This window comes from Lepisosteus platostomus, chromosome 9 (assembly GCF_059453375.1).
Source record: "Lepisosteus platostomus isolate fLepPlt1 chromosome 9, fLepPlt1.hap1, whole genome shotgun sequence".
NCBI lineage: Eukaryota > Metazoa > Chordata > Actinopteri > Semionotiformes > Lepisosteidae > Lepisosteus > Lepisosteus platostomus.
In genome coordinates, this window is record NC_142619.1 from 47,298,537 (window position 1) to 47,319,902 (window position 21,366).

General features: G+C 36.8%; 1 protein-coding gene across 28 annotated transcripts in view; it reads right to left on the reverse strand.

Moving 5' to 3' along the window:
* The window catches only part of celf2 (cugbp, Elav-like family member 2), a 207,546-nt gene that overhangs the window by 115,574 nt on the left and 70,606 nt on the right, over positions 1 to 21,366 (reverse strand). For 3 of the 28 annotated variants that reach the window (XM_088645330.1, XM_088645325.1, XM_088645324.1), the window contains exon 1: positions 15,495 to 15,674. The exons of 17 other annotated variants lie outside the window; for them this stretch is intronic. In XM_088645330.1, the coding sequence (XP_088501456.1) occupies positions 15,495 to 15,601 (107 nt within the window). In that variant the 5' untranslated portion in view covers positions 15,602 to 15,674. Of the gene's footprint in view, positions 1 to 8,627; positions 8,950 to 15,494; positions 15,675 to 21,366 lie in introns of those variants that run through there. 8 more of the 28 variants (XM_088645345.1, XM_088645328.1, XM_088645342.1 and 5 more) reach the window with 6 other exon arrangements.

Below are 21,366 nucleotides of genomic sequence, written 5' to 3' on the forward strand. Positions count from 1 at the left end.
TAATTGCTTCATTATACATAAAGAAGTGTTGGTAAATTCTACTTTTTGTAGCATATATTTAGCAATTTATAGTGCTAAACTATTTAAATCCATCAGAAAAGTGCCTAAACTATCCTTGTCTATGTCTAAATATGAGCCCATGGAACAAATCTTGGAACAAATCTGAGTGTTTTACATGCATTTTAATGGGAATTTAGAGTCACTTTTACAAGTTACCACCTACAAACTGATATTTTGGAACCTATAACACTCGTCTAGTGAGGGATGAGTGTATTTGGCTTCAGATTATCCAACTTCTTGTTTCTTTCTTTTAATGTACCACTGGATCTTGATGTATCAACACCTTGTACTAATACAGTCTAAACAAATTAACGATCCCTCCTGTCTTAATTATGATTACAGTAAACATTGTCATGAAGTAAAAGAACATACGTACATAGGTATGTACAGCCTAGACAAACTGAAATCAAATATCTCCACAGAGGGGATATAAAATCTTCAAACTTTCACATGAAGTACAATAAATAACACAAAACTGATGCTTTAAAATATTTTATACTGCACTATATTAAAGCAGGTGATAGTGATGACAAGTGCCAAATGTATCTGGCAATATTATAAATATTTCCACCTAGTCAACTTAGTTAACGGGTAAAAAAAGAAAACATAACTAAGAATTATTTTCTCCAAAACACAAAGACATTCTTGATTTACAGGTCCTACATGTGCTGGGATACTAATTTATCAAAGTTAATTTAATGCAATACCATACTAGTCTGACTAGCTCAAGTCAAACTCCGATTGACAAGACAAAACAGTGCAATTTTTCCTTTCAAATGAACTTGAACTTGAACTTTATTGCCATATGTAACGGGTACTGGTACAATGGAATTCTTACTTACAGAAAGTCTCTCTATTGTAAAACAAGTGTAAAAAACAAAATAAAGTGCAAACAGTGCATCAAGACAATGTACAAACAAACAATAGACAATGTGCAAGTAAACATGTAGACAGTTTGAATGTAAACAATACAGACGTGTAAACAATGACTGGAGATGTGCAATAGATAAGAAATCATAAAGAGGTAGATGGTGATGGTGTAGGTGTGGTCCGAGGGGGATGGCTAAATGTGTTCGCCAGTCTCACTGCTTGTGGATAGAAGCTATTGAAGAATCTAGTGGTAAGTGTCCGTATGCTCTTATATCTCTTGCCTGAGGGCAGTGGGGTGAAGAGCTCATGCCCGGGGTGGTGACTGTCCTCTGTGATGGCCAGAATTCTACCACGGCAGCGGTCCTCATAGAGCTGTTTAATCTCGGTGAGACCGCAGCCGATGATCTTCTGGGCCATATTGACCATTCTCTGCAGTGCCTTTCTTTCTCGCGAAGAGGTGCTGCCATACCACACGGTGATCCCGTTGGTGAGGACGCTCTCGATGGTGCAGCGGTAGAAGTTCACCAACACATGTACAGTAATGCTGTGCCGAATTAAAATCTCACCTACAAAACACCCCGACAACAACAAACTAACATTCCTTTTGTAATAAATACAAAATCTGAAATGACTTTTTAATAAAAATATACTGCTCGACAAATGTTATATTTTTTCCCCCTTTAAAAATATATGCAGCCTACAAAACATGCTTAATGAGACATTTTCACACATCTACTAGTGCATAATGTCTAACTGAGTGGAAATAAAGCTGAAGGTTTTCACAACTTTTCTTTAGATATTTTCATGAAAAAAAACTTACATGATTAATATATTCTCTGGATTTATGGTTATAAAAACAAATGGCACTGTATATACTATATAGATTTACACAGTTTTTTTTTTATTAACTGACTCTGTGTTTACTGGACATAAAATGCTTCATCACCTAATTAAACAGTACATTACAGTTTTAAAGAGAAGGTAGGTCATAACCATTCACCAAATTGCTAACATGAAATGACTTGTGCATTCAGTTAATAGTTTAATTTCACACAAGCACTTCTCCCAGATGTAATTCATTACACAGGCCTCAAATTCACTGCATAGCGCCTATCACACAGTGCTCTGAACATGCAAAAACATCTTTCAAGTGCAAGAAGACTGTTCTGAGTAATTAAAATCCCTCACTGCTTACAAAAAGGCAAAATGAATACTCCAATAACTTCATTCAATGTATACATTTTTCTGCATACAAAATCTCCAGTCATGCATCTTTACTTGGAAATGAATGCCATACCAATAATAAAAATGGCTCACAGTTTCAATGGATGATAGAATGCTGAAATAATGGTTATTCTTTATCTGGGACCAAATTCTTCATCTTGGCTGGGTCTTGGTTGGTCTTACCTCTTTATTTGTATTGTTTGGTACAGCTGTATACATTTTGATGTTGGTTTCCTCAGCCACCAGTACAGAATTTGAATTTGAAGCATTACTTACAATAAAACGTTGCCAGGACTCATTGTTTAAAACAACTATTAAGGGGCCAACATTGTGGTATCAGATAAGGGGGTGGGGGGACTCGATTTCTTAACTACACCAATGATCACAAGAGAACAATGTCATATTGTCACCATACTAAAAGGACTAGACCTTAACTCTGAATTTGAAATACATATTTTTCTGTTTAGTCAAATTCAATGCTTGGGCTATTTTGCATTTTATAATTTACTTTTTTGGTCTTCCTATCTGAACAAGACCCCAGAAATTCATAAAATATTAATCCTAATCAGTGCAAGATAAATATAAAAGTATAAAAGAGCAGAAGGCCAGAAGGAAGGAATCTACATAATCCCTTTGATTGTATATTAGTGTTCTGGGGCACAATAATATCAAGACAACAAATCTATGTGCAGGTGTACAAAATAATCCTGTGGTTGTGTCTTGCCTGAGCAAGTTCACTAAACAGTGGGTACCATATACAATCATGGCCAGAATAGGCCATAAACTTGTGATGTCTTTTTTTCTTAACAACAATACAGAAATAGAATGTTTATAAAAATAACCATTTTATATAGCAGCACGAGCTTACAATACAAACATGCTCAAAAGAAAATTCTTTATCCTGTTCTGGTAACTTGCCAAAGGTGATTTAGGGTATCCTGAGAATTCCGTCTTGAAAGTCCTTTGTCTTTTTGTTTTCTAGACAGCCATGTTCATTAGGGGTAGAGTGATGTGCTACCTACAGCGGTAGCATCTAATTTATCAGGTTTTTCACTCTTGCGTGACCTTTTCCATGTCAGAGGTCAATAAAATGTTGGGGGGTTTTTTTAAAGAACAACTTGGCATTTTTGAACTCAGCAAAACACTAAAATCTAAGAGAGACCTGGGTATAAACATACTCCTCTTGTTCCTGAAATTGAGTTGGCATGGAATGTCCCGTAAAGATTATTTGGGCAAAACAAATCAAGATTATTGATAAGATTCCCATCACCTTTTTTACTATCAACTTTACTGTCAAAATGTAACTTTATTGTGCCTTACTATTCACCCTTACATTTCTGTTAATGTATTACGATTTGTAAGGTCTTTAAGAAGTGATACTACACACTTACTAAAATCTTCACTCTGTCCTTATAGGTCAGAGCAGCAGACTGCCTTCAGAGAAACTTCATTTCATTTGCTTGTACATGTGATGTCATACTTTTTGTCATTACCCAAAGTACCAAGACTTTTAACACCTGGATTCCATCCCATTGCAAGTCTTCACTCTAGCTAATCCTTAATTAGCTATGTCCTCTGCAGCACCTAGGTTAATTAAGCAATTATAGATCAGTTCAGTATTTAATCTAATGGAAGAATCAAAGTCTTGTAATGGCACTGAAACCAAGTGCCAGGGTTAACTACCTCTGATCTGACAGAGACTGTCCTGTAAACAGAGCTTTCTCTGAGAACCCAGTGTTTGCTTCACCACATAAAGAGGTACAAAACCCACAGTGCGGAAGATGCCACAATGATATGTTGGCCAATCTCACATCAATTCAATCTATGAATTGGCTTCATTACTCTCTGCTCTCCTCCCCACTAATAGCGTTCTGGCGCACTATGGCTGCCGTCGCATCATCCAGGTGGATGCTGCACATTGGTGGTGGTGGAGGGGAGACCCCATTACCTGTAAAGCGCTTTGAGTGGAGTGTCCAGAAAAGCGCTATATAAGTGTAAGCAATTATTATTATTATTAATTATCCCCTCTTTCATTGCTCCTGAACAAGACCATCGAGCAACTGGAACTTCTCTACTATGGGCAGTATACTATACTCTTCAACTCACCTGAAGAGAACAATCCTTTTCAAGGATTGACATTTTCATGGAAAGAACCAAGACCACAGATTTGTGGATCTGAACTCTCAAATCAGCTGATTCAGCTGAGGCAGGAAGTTACATAGAAAGCATATTGGTAAGAAACTGGTGGGACAGGACATTCCCAGAAATTAATATGTTACAGAAAGCTTCAAAAGTACACAAAACAACAAAGTCAATGTACATAATTCATATATTAGAAGTGGCAAGTGGAACATATCCATAATTATTAAGAGGCTAAATGATGTAAAAAAAAAAGTACAGCACTGCCTTAAAAATGTTCTGTGCTATTTTAATGATAAAGTGGGAAAAAAATCTCTGGCTGGTAGAACGTTAGTTCTTTAACAGCTGTGATGTGGAACATCTTAAAGGTTAAAGCTCAGACCTTTCCCAAGGAACAAAAAAAAAAGTCATGATGTTTACAGCTGGCAAAAAAGGAACCACAGCAACACAATGATCTCTCAATTCTCACTAAGTACATCAGAATATATTTTTTCTGTGCTTAATGGAATATTTAGAAAAAGAAAACAACAGCCTACATGAAAAAAACAACAATTCCATATTTTAAAAATATTTGGTTCACCTGAAAAAACATTTATACATTTTTACTAAGTTACATCTGTTTTCAATAACTGCTGAGTCCAACACTACGTCACAGTGGACCAGAGCCTAATCCGACTGACAATGGTAGGGTCCTTTTTATGACAATATACTATAATTTGTATGATAAGTATATTTAAACAACTTTTCTTTATATTTCTTTGCAATCAAATTAGGTTTCTTAATGTGTAACAGTACGTACTGAAAGTAAACTTTAATGTTTTAGACCCAACGTTTAGATCAAGCAATCAACAGCCTAAGTTTCTATTACTTTCAATATTAAATATTTACACTGCTAGTGAAACTTTAGTCATAAACTCAAAGCTTTTACTCAAACAACTATAAGTAGGATTTGTGACCTCTGTGCCCCAAAACAGTATATTTAATTTTAATTCTCAAGCTTAGATTTTTGATACTGACAAATATTTAAAGTTGTACTAGAATATTTTAGATTAAAAATATTTGCTGCCACTCATTAAACTTATTTTTTGACAGACTGACAGAAACAAAACACCAAGGACTTCCCCAGAACCTGTTTTTGAAAAGCAGGTCATATTTACTGTACATATGTTTAAAGATTGCAGTATGTATTTTGACCTTATGTATCAGTTAGATTTACAGATGTTGCTAAGTGCTCTGCAAAATATGCTCAGACAGTCATACACAGATACAATAACACACACAAAGGACTGTCTATTCTTTTCGAATGGCATATGAGCTACGAGATATTTACTAGATTTGACAATGTTCTAACCAAAAGAGAAAAATTGTTTCACAAGTGGCTAATGGACATAATTCTAAATCTAAAAATGTACGTCAGCTCATGTCATTCAAACCAAGACAACAAAAACCCAGATGGAGTGCAGAACGCTGATAGCAAATATTAAGCAGAAAGCAAATGGCACAAAAAAGAAATGCTCCTTAAACAAAGCCATGCATTGTCGAAGCATCTGTAATGGTAGCCTGTGTTTTAATAATTCCTCTACATTTTGTTATGTGGGAATGACATGGATAACAGATAGAAAGTAGGAGACCAACATTGCATCATGAAATGATGATTTTTGAACATATACATCCATCAACCAAATACATCCAACAGCCTTTGAAAAGCTTACATCTCTATGGCTGAGCTTTGATGGCCAAAATAACAGCCGTTCTGATTGCACCCTGTGTATATCATTATAAAGACAGTAAATGTGCAATAATTCATCAACATTCACCAGTCATGACACCGATTAAGCAGACAGTATGTTCATGGCACTTCAAGAACCTAAGGTCAATCGTTATTAATGAAGAAGGCATTTTGTGGCAAATGAAGAGTGCCAAATAGCATATTAAAACCATTCAAAAGAGCCGCAGGAATATAATAGATCTAAAATATCTAGTAAGATAATGTGCTATCGTACTCATATTGGGACTACAGGAATTCTAAATGGGTTTAGTGCGTTTATTCATCACTTATAATTGCTTATTTCAGTTTTGTACTGTAGTAATACTACACATTACTGAAAGACTTGTCTTTTGATAAGAGACAATCATACATAGCCTGCGTTGCCCCTTCTGAACATTGAACATTCCACTTAATGCTGTCTTGTTAGAAGAAGGATGGATGTCATTCTCCCTTCTTCAATACATCTAGCGGCTTTTAGCAACAAACCAGAACACTGACGCAACACACGCTTTCAGAGCAGCTGCAGGAATTAACAGGGTCCAAAACAAGCTAGGTCTTAAGCACTGTGCCACTTGTCACAGAAAAGGAGATCACTTTCTACAAATAATGCTGGCTGCCAGCACAGACACTGCATGTTGCAGGCAGGGGTTACAGTCATTGCTGGCCTCTGATGTCAGCATGATAAGTGTCTTAAGACTCTTTTGTTTTTGTCCCACAGAACTCAAAATGAATCACTCACTTTCAGTGTATAATGTTTAAATCATCAGGCTTAAGAATGAAAGGGAATTAAGAGGTTTGAGGGTTTCTTTGTAATACGGTTCAAAAAACGATTTACGGAAGAATGTTAATGTGCCCACCAAACTTTAAACAAAAGTCTTTTGCAAGTTTCTCCAGTTCTTGACATTCTGATGTAGCTCATTTCTTAACATTCAATAGAATCATAATAAAATGCTGTATGAAGAGCATCTGTCATTTAGCCGTGGGTCATAGAAATTCTGATTTGATAAATTCCTTGTCGTTTAAACAAAGGGCACTCTCAACAATGCAAACAACTAAACCATCGGTTTTAAAACTGCTGCTTTCAAACGGGTCTGAACATCGGAGACAGATTTGGATATTCAAAGCGCACAAAAAACAATTTTAAAAGAATTTTAAAACCTCTACATTTGTAAAATCCCATAGGCTATATGATCTGACAAACTACAACACTACAAAAAAGAACCAGGAGAATTTAGCAGATATCCACATTTTTCCGGGCATTGCTTACAATGATTTGAAAGGGCAAAAAACAACAACAACGGAAGAAGCAAAGCATATCGGATAGTTGTTACATTTTAATCCTCCAATTTATTTTTTACGACTGATTTATCTTCTTTGTGCAGACAAAGGCATGTTAATAACATTTAGGCACAGCAGAATCCCCTCCTGTATGCTTTCAATAGTTCTGCGCTCTTCCCTGCAACCTATCACTTTGGGTGCAAGATTAGAAAATTTATATAGTTCTGCTCAAGAAGTCAAGAATCAAGAGCCTCCGGGAGAAAGTGGAAGCACCGATGATTTGCTGGTATTTGCAGCTGGTACGTATAACTGCATCATGCAACTTCATTTGAGCTTCACTCACAACATCCCAAAGGTTTTAAAAGTGTCACAATACACACTGGAGAACAATATGGGGAAGGGGGTTGGGGCTTCACATAGTAGGGTCTGCTATGCCGGGATGTATAGTACCATGTCTACTGAAACAAAAATACTGTATATCGTCAACTTTGGAAAATTAGTATTTGTAAAACGGCAACAAATACAATGCACCGTGCAAATAAAACCGCGTAATACGTGGAAGGATACAGTCTGAAATTTTTGAAAGGGGATGTTCAGAAGGCAAAACTTCACTCTGCGTAGCAACTGATATTGTGGGAAATGCCGAGTTAAAATGAATAGGAACAGCGCTGGATAATGAAGTCCGGCTCACAAGCCCCCCACCCCCCTTCTCCCCCGCGGCTTTGAAGACAGCAGTGGGCAGCAGATTGTCTTCTTCAGGCCCCAGCGAAACCATGCAGCAGTTGCCCACTTGCGTGTATCCAAGCAAGTTTTCTCCTCTCCACTACAGGAACACTGCCCGGATCATGAAGAAGAAGGCAGCTAAACAAGCAAGCATGAACACTTCGGGCAGGAATTCGAGCGCACACAGAAATGCACCGTGCAACTACGGGTGTTTAGTGTGATCCCGAAGCTAATGTATTTCTCTGCTGCCATGCCATTTTTCGACGATTTAAGCAAACCGAGAGCTCACAGTACAGGCACAGTGATTCAATTTCCATCAAAGTATCCATTCTTCCTTCCGCTTTTTTCCCCGAAGCTGAGACATGACTACACTGCCCCTTTAATTTGTAAGAGCGCAGCCCTCATGCCTTTTTAAGTGCGCCAAACCCGTTCCGCTAGGAATGACAATATGACCAAGCTAGCTACACTGTAACACGTATGAACATATGAGTTGTATTTAAAAAAATAAGAACTGTCGCTGTTATTAATGTGTATATTGCCGTCTCTTAAAGAACACATTACTTACATTCTGTCGCCAGAAACCAACAAGCGGCTTTCAACCATCATATCGGGAAGAAAATCCAGATTGTAAGAAGAAGTCATGTTCTGTTTTTTTTTTGCTGTGCACGCCGCTGTGGTCTGGCAAATAAGAGCGTCTCTACGCTTGTCTGATTCAACAACTGCGCTGACCAAGAGACGGAGAGGGACAGGTGCGGGAGGCCTTCCCAAGGCAGTCGGCAGAGTCGGCAGTTGTCACATTCTCTCCCCCTTCATTTTCCTCCAATCCCCACCGAAATCCCTACTGTTGAAGCAACTGTCTGTAGAACACCAGGTGCTGAAATGGAAGGCGTGGCTTCTCCACACTGCGGTTACTATTTAACCATTAATACTCTTCAATGCCAATAACTCGCCTACACTAAAGTACGGTAATCGGACATCCTCATTGTTACCATCTTTTGGTATATAATTTTGTTAGTTTTTTACAACGCATTCATTATAAATCGTGCTGCGAAGCTAAGGGACCAAGGCGTTTTAACAAAAAAAAAAATATTTGTAATTATTTCTCGCTCATCATTCTTGTCCCTTTCTACAACAGTGGATGCACACAGCATGCCTCCGAATCATGCTTACTGTACTGCCTGTTACTGTTTCACGTCGCCTCTTAAATTATTTACGTTGCTTTTAATTACATGTGAATTAGCTGGGAGAAACTGTAGGGAAGCATTCTAGCTGACTGCAGCCTTCCCAGCAGTTTGTGATATTCTTCCCAGCCTCAACCCCCCGGAGGGTATCATGGTTTCAAAGCAGCTTTTAATCATTCTGTCAGGGGTAAAGTAGTATGTAAGTAGGTCGGAGTGAACGCATTAAAAAGCACACAGGTTAGTGTTTTATTTAACAGCTTCACTGTACTGCACTTTTGAAAAAACATTTCTGTTAGTTGACGTCAGGACAGGGCGTTTTCTCAAGCCAGAATAAAGTGCTCTCTTCGTGAAATTTTCATACAGCATCTCACATTTGACCAAAACCCTCTTGATAATTCTACCTATGCAGGGTAAGAAATGCACACATTTCAGCTTTCAAACCAATTTAAGAGATCATGGAAAAGTGATCATGGATAAGTGATATGCCTAAAGTCAGTTCTATTTTTTAAATGTGCCATTTATTTGTAATTTCTTGTTTTCACATTTCTAATAACACATTCTTAACGGTCCTGTAACTGAGTTGTCATACACATACAGCTGGAGTTCATTTTACTTTGTTTGTTATACTGGTGTTTATATTAAACGAGTTGTCTAGATTTAAAATACCTTCACATCATTTCGTTGCCACATTTCACAGACAGCTTACACGATTTTCAGCTTTACTTAAAGCATAATGTCAGAGACAGAATTGGGGTTTGTCAGAAAACATGTTTTTAATATTGTGCCGTTGAATTATCATCACTGGTTATTTCCAACACTTTACCGAAGGATCTTGTTATATCGATTATTTTTTGGATAACAGTATTTTTTTAACATTTGTCCTCAGATCAAGATTACAAATGAACCTTTTGCTTGTTTTTTTTCATTTAGCAAAAAAGGAAAGAAACTGACCTTAGAAAAAGGTTAGCTTACACCCTCAAATAAAAGTTAACTTTATACTGCTGCAACATAAACATTTTCCTGTAATGATCATGGCCTTTTCTGCACTCTTGTTCTGCTGTGGAGGTGCAGTAAGTCATGTAACCACTTCAAAGGACAGTTTTCCTCTTAATGACATCGCTACATAAGCTTGTGCCATTGACAATATAAAACTGTTCAGCTTCCTTTCCTCCAGTCCACGGCTCCCCTATACACACTGGTCATATTGCTCAAATGTACAGTTTAATAATGCCTTCACAAGATCAAAGCAGTAAAACAGAACTAACTAGAAGTTCACAAGCAAATGCAATACAATGCATCTCCCTCAACTGTATTCATTTATTACTATAAAACATGATATTGTGAGTTGTGGAAAGACATATTTCCAATCTCTCTCTAAACATACCTAAGGTACACAGTTCCCTTGCTGATATATATCCCTCCTTATGCACAGTACTGTAGAGCTAAGTTTTGTTAAAAGTCAAGTGTACTTCATAGTGGTAAGTAACCTTAAAAATAATAAAAGTCAGAAAAATCTCAATGTAGACCACCAAATGCTTTTAATTTGAGTATACTGTATATTGAATGTCTTCTTAAAAAACAGTCCTAACACAGTAGGAAGCTTTCCAATACATCTCAACCTGAAAAATCATTTACACTGAGTTTTCTTCTGGAAAATGTTGTACAGTAGGTACCTCTGTTGGGACCACTCTGTTACTGGAATTCTGTTTGAATGTCAAAAGGAACTTGAGTCACAAGTTTTGCATCAAGTCAGGGCCTGTTCCTAATCAGTTTTTACAAGCTACTCAAAGAATCAAAGGTCACAGTGTTTTTTTTTTGTGTTGTTGGGTTTTCTGCACTTTCCCTTTAGCTTTGGCTTTAGGGTTTTAATCGCCTGCTGGCTGTGGGTGAGGTCTCACAGGACAGTGATGTGTTCAACGGCCCCGCAACAATTATTGATTGCCAATGAATGTTTTAGCTGAAGGCTTGCAAATTATGGGTGTGAAAACGTGAGCATGATAATTCTCCCCTGCACCAACCCTCACTCCTGCCCCAACACACACAGAACCATTGATTAAACTTACTCACCTACCAGAACTTGATGGGTTACCTCATACCATTAACCACAAAAGAAACAATACAATACAAAGGAAGTATTGGTATTATCACACATTCTGCTGTTTGCATTTAGGTGTTGAGGAGGGGGAAAGGGGAAGGTACTTGAATCACCAGAGAGAAATTAGGACAAGATAATCCAACCAAGAGTAAACCAAAATGAGGTACGTTAGATGCCGAAAACATGGGTCACATCTTTACACAAAGAGTTGTGTTTGTCTGGAACAAACTGCCCAGCCGTAACGTTCATTTGCAAATCAATGACCTGCTAACAGGCAAATGAGAAATAAGGGCTAAATAAGCCTTCATTTGCAACCCTTCTCGCGCTATTATTTTCTTAATGTGGAAAAAGAGATGATATGATATGAGTTTCTTCGATAGTGCTTCCTCTCAACCCCTCCATTCCCCCTTTTAGGTAATTACAGAAATTTAACAATTGCAGTTAGAGGCAGATACTAATCTAACTATTAGTATGCTAATGCAGAATAGCTGATGCTTTCCATTCCAGAGGTGCCTTGCACTTGACCGGTGATTGGCTACTGGTACTGTTGTAATACATCTGGGAATCCTGGGCTGTGATGAATTATATTTCATTGATTCACTCAAAGATACTTCACAAACAATAAAATAAAGCTGCCTTGACTGCCTGTGTCTTGTATGACACTGTGGGTGAAAAAAAGTCCAATTTTATTCCCTGACACAAGTGAACAGCAATAGTAGCTTGGAGCTGGGCTTGTTCTTTTCTGCAGAATAGGAGGATGTCTCTTCATTCCTTTCTGAGCAGTGACCTAAATGTTATTGTTCCAGCGATTCGGCATTGATTTTCAGCCTGAAATAAATTTTGTATAACTGTTCATGTGATGCTCCACTAAAATCACAATAAAAATGGCTTACACAGTGGCTGTGGCCCTGCATTGGTACTCATGCTGTACTGTATTGTTTCAGAAATCTGAGGGGAAACAGCATTGGAGAAGTGTAGAGAAAGAGTCCATAGGGATAGGAAAGGGAATTATATTCTATTTGTGAATGTCTCTTACTGTCATTTTACTTATCTAGACATTTCTTAAATCTTCCATATATACTGATGCCCTGTTTCTTGTGTTTGCAATATCATGCTATTATTACACCAGAATCCACATTTCACCATTATCCTCTTCAGGTTGTGACAGCAAAGGTCAAGTAAAAGTAGTCTGCCATACCAACACAGGTTCATGATGCCTGGATAAAATATGTCATTTAGAATGCATTCCCAATAATGACCATATTCAGTGCTTTCTGCCATGGAGAATACAAATAAAAAGAAATGTAAAAAAGGAAATTAACAACACCCATTGCATAATCTTAGACACTGAATTCCAATTTAAAAGCAAAGCTTGCTATTTCAATTAAATTGTTTACCCCCGGCTTTTTGTTAGATAAGATACAGATGCACAACAGCACATCAATATCTTGTTAAGTATGAAAGTATACAGACTGTAACATTAGTTCCTAAAATACATTTTTAAAATGAGCACACCTCACGGGAAAGGGAAAGCATATTTCATTAATGGTAAATGTGGATTTTAAATAATTAATTTATTGTGCTTTCCTAATATTACATAGTATATATATTGACACAATAATGCACAATTTAAATTTGTCAAATGTGTTTATATTATAAGCCCTGTAATCCATGGGTTATTTTAAAGTTCTGTCCTTTTCCTCATTAAGCTTGGCACTGCAAATTTCAGTGGCTCATTTATTTTCATTCCAAAGTGTTGCAGCTTCACTGATCCTTGCTCAGAAGGCCTCCAAAAAAGCTTGATTCTGTCAACCTGATGTCACCTTTCCTCAGGTTTCATCAGCTTAGGTGTTTCCAGGATTGGATGCAGTGAAGTCCCCATCAGAGGCATTCAGGAGTTCCTAATTAACCTCCCTGATTTCGGTAATTAGTATTGATTCACTCATGAATGACTTCCTAAGTATTGATGCACACTCTGCACTTGTGGTAAACTTCCAGATATGAATATTAATGAATTCTCTGTAGTGCTTTTATTTTCTGTTGTCCCTAAGGTGCAGTTTACATTCTGATAAAGTGAAATGTGATAAGAGGCACCCATTCTATCCTCACTTGATAAAGAGGCAGTACATGTTACCCAGGCACACCACGTACATCAGCTGCGAATCAAAGAATTCTGTTGCTTTAGCTTTAATGTTATATTTTAATAGATACCTCAGTGGTAACATCTTTTTTTTACATTTCATTAATTGGTGGGTGCATTTGTTTTGTGTGTGGACCTGAAGAACTCAGCTCCACAGACATTTTTGTTTTTGCACTTATGTGCTATAGTGGCTGTGTCATCATATTTATCTGCACTTTTCTGTAGTCCCCACTTTTAACCTGGGTGTGACAATGTCATTGTCAATACATCTGATGAGGTTAAACTGTTATAGAATACAAATTCAAAAACGAACGAAGCCAGATGTTAAAGGGAGGTTTGTGACAAAGGAATTTATCCTTAGTTACTGTATTTGAATGTAGTGTACTGTATGTTAAATTCTATAACTTAAAACTAAATCTTAAAAATCTCACTATTTTGTGTTTCAACTGCAAGAAAAAAATCAGAAAGTTTCTTATTATTCTGCATTGTCATGTGTCCATATACTATGTACTGTATGTACAGTATATCATATTCTTAGGGTCTGGCTACGGAAATGCTGTATTTTAACACATTTTGTGTAATCCTGTGAAATATACCATCATGCTACCCATCATGCTGTTCCCATGATTAGCTTTTTTAGATAACATAAACTACACCAATATTTGAAAAGTAGGAAGCAGGAACACCTCAGTATCAGTACAGTCTCAGATTTTCTTGACATACTTCTGCCTTCCATTAGAGCAATGTATATATCTGCTACTATTACACTAACACAACAGGAGTCAAAAACTGCTAAAACAAGTACCTGCCAAACCAGGAAATACAAATTACAAATACTTAATATGAACGTGTGTTAACTGCTTATACATTTATGGTCCTTAAATCATACCTTTAAGTAAGAATTAAAAAACCTTGGAATAACTACAGTATACACACATACACACAAAGACAGGCACAGTCATGGTCTTAGAAAGGCTTCAGTTAGGGTTTGCTTTTCTGCCCAATATTACAAATTTGCACCTTGTGTTAAAAGTTGTTAGACTTGTGCCTCCAGGGTAAACATAGTGACAATGTTTGTTTTCAAAGCAAACTCTGAAGTGTGTGACAGATATATAGCACTGGGGAAGCAGTCCGGTAGCAAGCAATTTATGAGATTTATGACAGGGTTACTGCTATTTAATAAAATCCGATAGCTTCAGTTGTGCAGTTAATGGACAAACCAGCTATAAATCGACAATTTAAACCAACACTCATTATTCTTACATGCAGAATACCTTCAGGACCATTAACTGCAGACATTAAATGAAATGGTTTGTTTACCACAGACCATGTAAAAAAATTACATAACCTTTTAATCTATGTGAATACCCATTTTCATGATCATTAAAAAAAATGAAGATAAAAACAGACTTGAGGGGGAAATGAGCCACCAATGAAGTGTTTGACAGCTCCATTGTTCTGCGGTCCCATTGTCGGACCAAAGATGTATTCAGCGCTCAAATGCCTGCTACCAAATAAACAAAAGACTACATTTTTCAAAGCTTGGGATGCCAGTTCAGCATACTTCCCTTTCTTCACGCAAACAAAGCTCAAATTATTTTAAGCAGCATGGTTTGTGAGGAAGAAAATCTCCATTTTTATCATAAAGTAGAAAAAGGTATATCATTAATTAACCTATTTAGGCAGGCTGAATCTAGATTAAAAGGGGATTTTACCACAACATGCCCTAATATGGAGTCGCCTGTGGTTCTCGGGATTATTGCATATACCTCGCATAAACATGTACACAACCAAAATACGGCACTGTACTAACTCCGGAGCCAAGCTTGTGTCCACTTCCAATCCTACTGCGTAGGAATTTCCGCGAGGATGTAGAAGGCACTTTAGGAATATTGAAGCCCCTTTTGTCGTGTCAAAAGGGAAACAAAAAAACATGCACATCTTAAATTCTCATGGACAACAAGCACTGATAGAACTGGAAACCTCCCACATGAAAAAAAAAACACTGCACAGTACCTCAGAAGCAGCTCCTCATTTCTCATAGTAACAGCGGATTTGGGACAGCGCATGCTTTCTGCACAGATATTCTCAACAAAAGGCAGTTCAGAAGTGTGCTCAAACATCAGTGCCACTGTATCTCCACACTAATGGCCACTCTTTCACTCTCCTTCTCTCCCTCTCTGGCTCGCTCGCTCTCTTTTCGTCAATGCTGGGTGGCTGTGCAAAGGGGCCCCTGCAGATTCACTAAGCAGAAATAATCCTCTCTGACAAGTTATGCTGTTGGGGCATATCTTGCGTTAATGCATTGTGCTGCCTGAGGGGGCCTTGTTTGCATTCAGGATTGCCTGGCTAGTAGCTGTTCAACTAAAATTGCCATCAGAATTAGACATTAAAGGAAACAGATTTAACTTTTATTCTCATTATTACATGCATCATAAAGTGAAATAGAGACACGCCTTTTTAGAATACAGTATAAATGCAATACCTCTTCCAAGAAATTTAAATTGCTGTGTCATGGCTTGTTCAATCGTCCAAGTATCCATAAAAACTAAAAACTTTTGACAAGGGATCTGCAGGCTCTCGCACACTTCTTTCACATGAATTTACATAAAAGTTTTAACAGTGAAAGACTCTTAAAATCTCCTGCTTCTGACATGTTAGATTATTTTATTTGTGTACCACACTTATTCATATGACATCCAGCATTAAGGTACTCCGTATTCTTCACAAATAAAAGGCTTTGTCCTCACCTTTTAATGTCTCTCCCTTTTCGGTTTTACCTTAAAGGGTTCTCAGAAATGTGTTTTTAAAAATTCATAGTGTTCATTATCATTTCTAAATGTTTTATGGATGCAAACCCAAAACTAGGATAGGAGAAAGAAAAAAAAACATTAAGCTTCACTATAAAAAAGTTTTTCTTAAAGCTGCCTCCAGTATATAAATTTAATTTCACAGCTCTGTCTAAAAATAACAGTTTTTCGGGTTAGATGAATATCCCACTTTTACTTTTCTTCTGGTTTTAGTCTTGAAAATGAAAAGCAACTTCCACGGAAAGCTATGAACTCAGAGTATCTATCCTTTCAGTGAGCCGTCTATTTTCTTTGGTAAAAGTTCCATCTGTTTCCAGACACAAGCCCCTGCTGATCATAGTTAAGTCAACACCTTGTACTTCATTTTTCTAAAAGAAATAACATTGTTTTTTAATATTTGTATTTTAATAAATATATATTTAATTACAACAGTCACTCATATTTTCTGGAAAAGTAGGATATTGTGCACATACAGTACTAAATATTTACACTCAAATTTTGTAGTTCTGCAAAAGGCACACCATTTAATAAATTTAGTTTACTGTAACAGCATGTCTGACAGTTATGATGAACAAAACCAGTGGCTTTTAATCATTAAAAATACATGCAGGATGTTATGGTTCATTCCAAGAATCACTTTGTCCAGTGAGCCAATTCTCAGCCTTATTTAAGAACGTCACAACTGAAACCTGCACTCAGTCAAAGGTATCGTACTCATTGAAAACAAACTAGAAAGTGTCATCCAATTCTTTACTTTGACAGGTGAGTAGAAAACAAGCAAATGTCGACTCAGGTCGACATCCTTGTTTGTCACTCTGGTGAGACACAGAAGTAAATGATCATTTACACTTTCATTATTTCTTTATTATTTCATTATTTCTTTTTGTGGAGATTGTACTCCCATTATGATGGTCTGGAAATAGCTGGTACAAGACTAATTAAATTGTTACCTCTTTTTAATTTAGTGTCCAATTTAGTCAAATTTATTTCAATTTAAAAATGTAAAAAGTCTTGCTATGAAATGAAAAGAAATGTGTTGTTGCTGTGTAGAACAATATTTGCCTTTAGTCTATCAACACGTTCTTGGGGCAACGCCCCCCCCAAAAAAAAAACATATATTAGTTTTTTCCCCAAGAGTGTGATGAAAGATATTATATTTGTTCCTATTAACTGTATTTATCCTCAGCCCCATAAACACGAACCTTTAACACAGAAACTCTTTTCATATAGATTTCCTGCATTTATGATGAAACTGTGACCAAGCTACTACTGCATCATACCTAAGTATAGGAATGTTAGTGCTGGCATAAGTGTCACATCAGAAAAGTGCTTTAGAGTAGACTCTTCTGTGAAAACCAATTTACAAAGGGTAATGCGCATGGAGACACAAATACGACTGGATCAGCAGTCAAGATTTCTTAATCGCACGATGTAATCCACTAACCCTCAAACTGACACCGTGGAACATAAAATATATCCTCTCTAAGCCTCTTCTACACCTGTTTTTCTACTTGTTTCACCTACACGGAAAAGATACCTGTGTTTAAAATGATGCTGTCACCAGTAGTAGTTCTTGCTGATGTACGTGAACGCAACTCAGCTATTATACATGATATAATTCAATGTTTCTTTGTTCCTTAGTATAAACATTACTCTAAACTAGTAAAAGGAAAAAAGAAGAGATATTGAATTAAGCCAAGTTAGATATTTGTTTAGGCAAAAACCCAATGCGTAAGCCTCCTTTGCCCATTCTTTAGACATCCTAAAAACTTTACAAAGCCCAAATTATGTACAACTGTATGTTGATATAAGATCAACATGAATAATTTTAAGATTTTTTTGTAACAGCTGTTTTTGTGTCTCCATGAAGGCCAAATGTAAATTGGCTCCTAGAGAAATTATTCTAGAGACTGCTTGTGCACTGTTAATGAAGTGTAGGTCAAGATAAACATTTAAATAAGATGCTCCTCACAGAAGTCTTCTCAGCTTGTACTTCATGCTATATTCGTCTTTGCTGCCATGGATTACTGTATTTCACATTTTTATTCCACTGGTTCACACAGCAATTCGGATTTGTTCAGTGATCTTTTGTTTAACGTTTATTAACTAAAACAATCTCCTGGAGTATTTGACTACTCTGATGCATATAAATGGTCACCAATATCCTTCTACTTCCTATGTGATCCTGATGCACCCACAGCTACTTTTAATAAAAACGCACATACACGGAGACTGTTAATACTAAACAGTCTGCGTTCATCGGATCCATCCCTTATTGGGAAGCTGCTTATTCCTAGAGTAAGAGCATGGCCAGTCCAGACAAGAGAGTGCAGCCCAGCTCAGTCGCTTGAAACACACTGGTCAGGCTGACTGTTTAAAAAGTAGCAAGCGGAGGCTTTCTGTTGGTCGAATTACAGTATGGAAGCACAGGGCAGGTCCGGGACAGTGAGAGCTTACCACAGGGATGGGAGAGAGAAGCAACCGACTGAGGGACAAGGTTTTGTGAGTTTCTGAGAAGTCTGAAAGTGCTTGTTTGTGAAGGGTCTCAGAGTGAGACTAGGCTTAAGAAGAATCGTGAAAAGAGAGAGAGAATTGTTTATTGTGAATCGTTTGGAACCCGGTAAGCAGTTTAGCTGCCTGGCTATGATAGTCAGGGGCTGCGTGACGTTTATTTAGACATTTTAAACGGAGTCAGACGTATGTTTTTGTGTTTGGATTGTGGTGTTTTTTTTACCCTTATGGCTGTGTGTACATGTGTCTGTTGTCCTGGACGGCACCTATTTGAAAGATTCCGTTAGGGCATACTCCTAAAACTGTTACACTAATAAATGGTTTTGCCTTTGGCAAACTTGATCCTGTCCCGAAAGCACAGGGTGAAAGGTGGGACCACATCCTGGCAAAACACCTGTCCGTATTTCCAATATCCAGCATTAGAAAGGTTTCGAATGAGACAAAGTCATTCACCCATTCTAACCCATTGGGCAGCTTCTAGTTAATTGATCTGAGGATCTAATCCAGAGGTTTCTTGAAATAAAACAAGGGTATCAGCTTCAACAACATGGATGCTTAGCTTGTCTTTGGGAGGTGGGGGGCAACCGAAGTGCTCCTGGGAAATGTACATCTTCAACAGATAAAACAAGTATAACAACCAAATGTGACACCATATACAATCTCCATGCATGTAAAGGACCCTTCGTTCATTTTCTATAGTGAGGAGAAAACAACAAAATAGAATTCTTAAACATTTTAATATGTCTATTTATCCTTGTATACTGTAGTGCTGTAAGTTTACACGTACAGTAAGCACTACTGGGCAACCAAAACAATGAAGTCCTAAATAGTTATCTTAACCATATCAAGCTATTCTCTTTGTGTGATACTCTTACATGCTACAACCTAGGGAGAAGAAAGGTAATAATGCTTTAAAGCTTGTTGCTGTCTCTAATGATAGAAGCAAGCGCTGTTGCTTGCATAGGCTATTAAGAGCTATACAGCATTTCCCTTGAGAGAAGGAGGCCAAGCTAAAGACCAAGGTTAGCTTGATTTAAAAAAAAGTGTTGTCAAACAGAAAATGAAACAGAAAATAAGACAGTGATGCAACTGAATTACAGTAGTTACATATCTGATACAGGATGTCTTTAGAAAGTCACGGGTAGGGCAAAAGGAATACTAAGGGAAAGGAATCAATATCATCATGTCTATTCCTCATTTTCTAATCTGCATATGTACAACGGCAATACCTACTGAGCTAACAACTGTTTATGTGGTACTCATTCTGTAATTACTTTGCTGACAAAAATATTGAATATTTAAGGTTACTTTTATGAGGAATTTCAGCAGGCTACCAAGAATATGACCACCAGTGTCTACAGTGACAATTAACACAACAACAGGACTTCAGATTTTAAGATTTTAAGATTCTCAGAACTGAGAGTGACAGAGTTTAGGAAAGGTGGATGACTTTTTTCAGCACAATGTTTTTGTTATACACAATCTATCATCTTTTTGTGGATTTGGGATCTGTACGACAAAAATCTCATTCGAGGTAGAAGTATTATTTCTTTAGTCTTTATGTTAATGACAAGTTAGTCAACTTTATTTTCTTCCCACATTGTGATACATTTCAAGGGGTATATTTAATTTAATTGTAAACATATGGTAGCAGCTGTGAGAGAGAGGTAAGTAGAAAATGCTGAATTATTGAAAATTAATTCAAATTCGTCCTGCTTTTCAACATACTAATTTCTCTGTGTCGTCATTTACCTTTCTGTATGTATGAGAAAGTCTTCGTCTCGGTAGGTTAATCACTTTCAGTTTATGGTATTTCTTTACTGGATTTATTATTATTTTTTTCCTAAAGGCATTCTGTCAGGGCATATTTCCTTCATTGTTCCACGGTCATCAAACTCAAATTATTCTGTTTATTTTATTCAAAATCAATTAAGGAGCAGAACTGTAAAGGAAAATAAATAATTATTATTTTATTAAAATTTGCATAGCAGTTACTTGATTGACAGATATGTTGGCACTTGACGCAATGTAGTTTTCTTTGTTTAATAACTGCAAATGCTTGATTTGTTTATAAATTACATCCAGGCTTCTTAATTCAATTGTATTTTTCTAGAGATATCATTAAGATAGTTTAACATAAAAATATATTTAATAAAGTAGTTACATAATTCATGCTGCCAAATAAGACTTGATTATTCAAAGTTAATCAAGCCTTATTCTAGCTTTTGCCATTTCTAAAAGTATGTTTAATACACATAATAACAACCTAAGCTTCATATTAGATAAGGTTTAATATTGGATAAGGTCTATAATTTAGGAGGCTGTTAAAACTATTCAGTCCCTTTGGTGGTGTACCATTGAAACCCAACATAAAATGTCCTATTTTTAAAAACACAGTATTTCATTCAAACCCTGAATGTATAATGGAAGACCTGCAAGGGCAAGAAAAGTTACAATCAATGTCAGTAAAACCAAACACATAATGAAATATGCCGATTGTATACGTATTCAGACCTGTGAACTCAATATTTAGCGGAATTATCTACTACATTCTTTCTTTAAATATG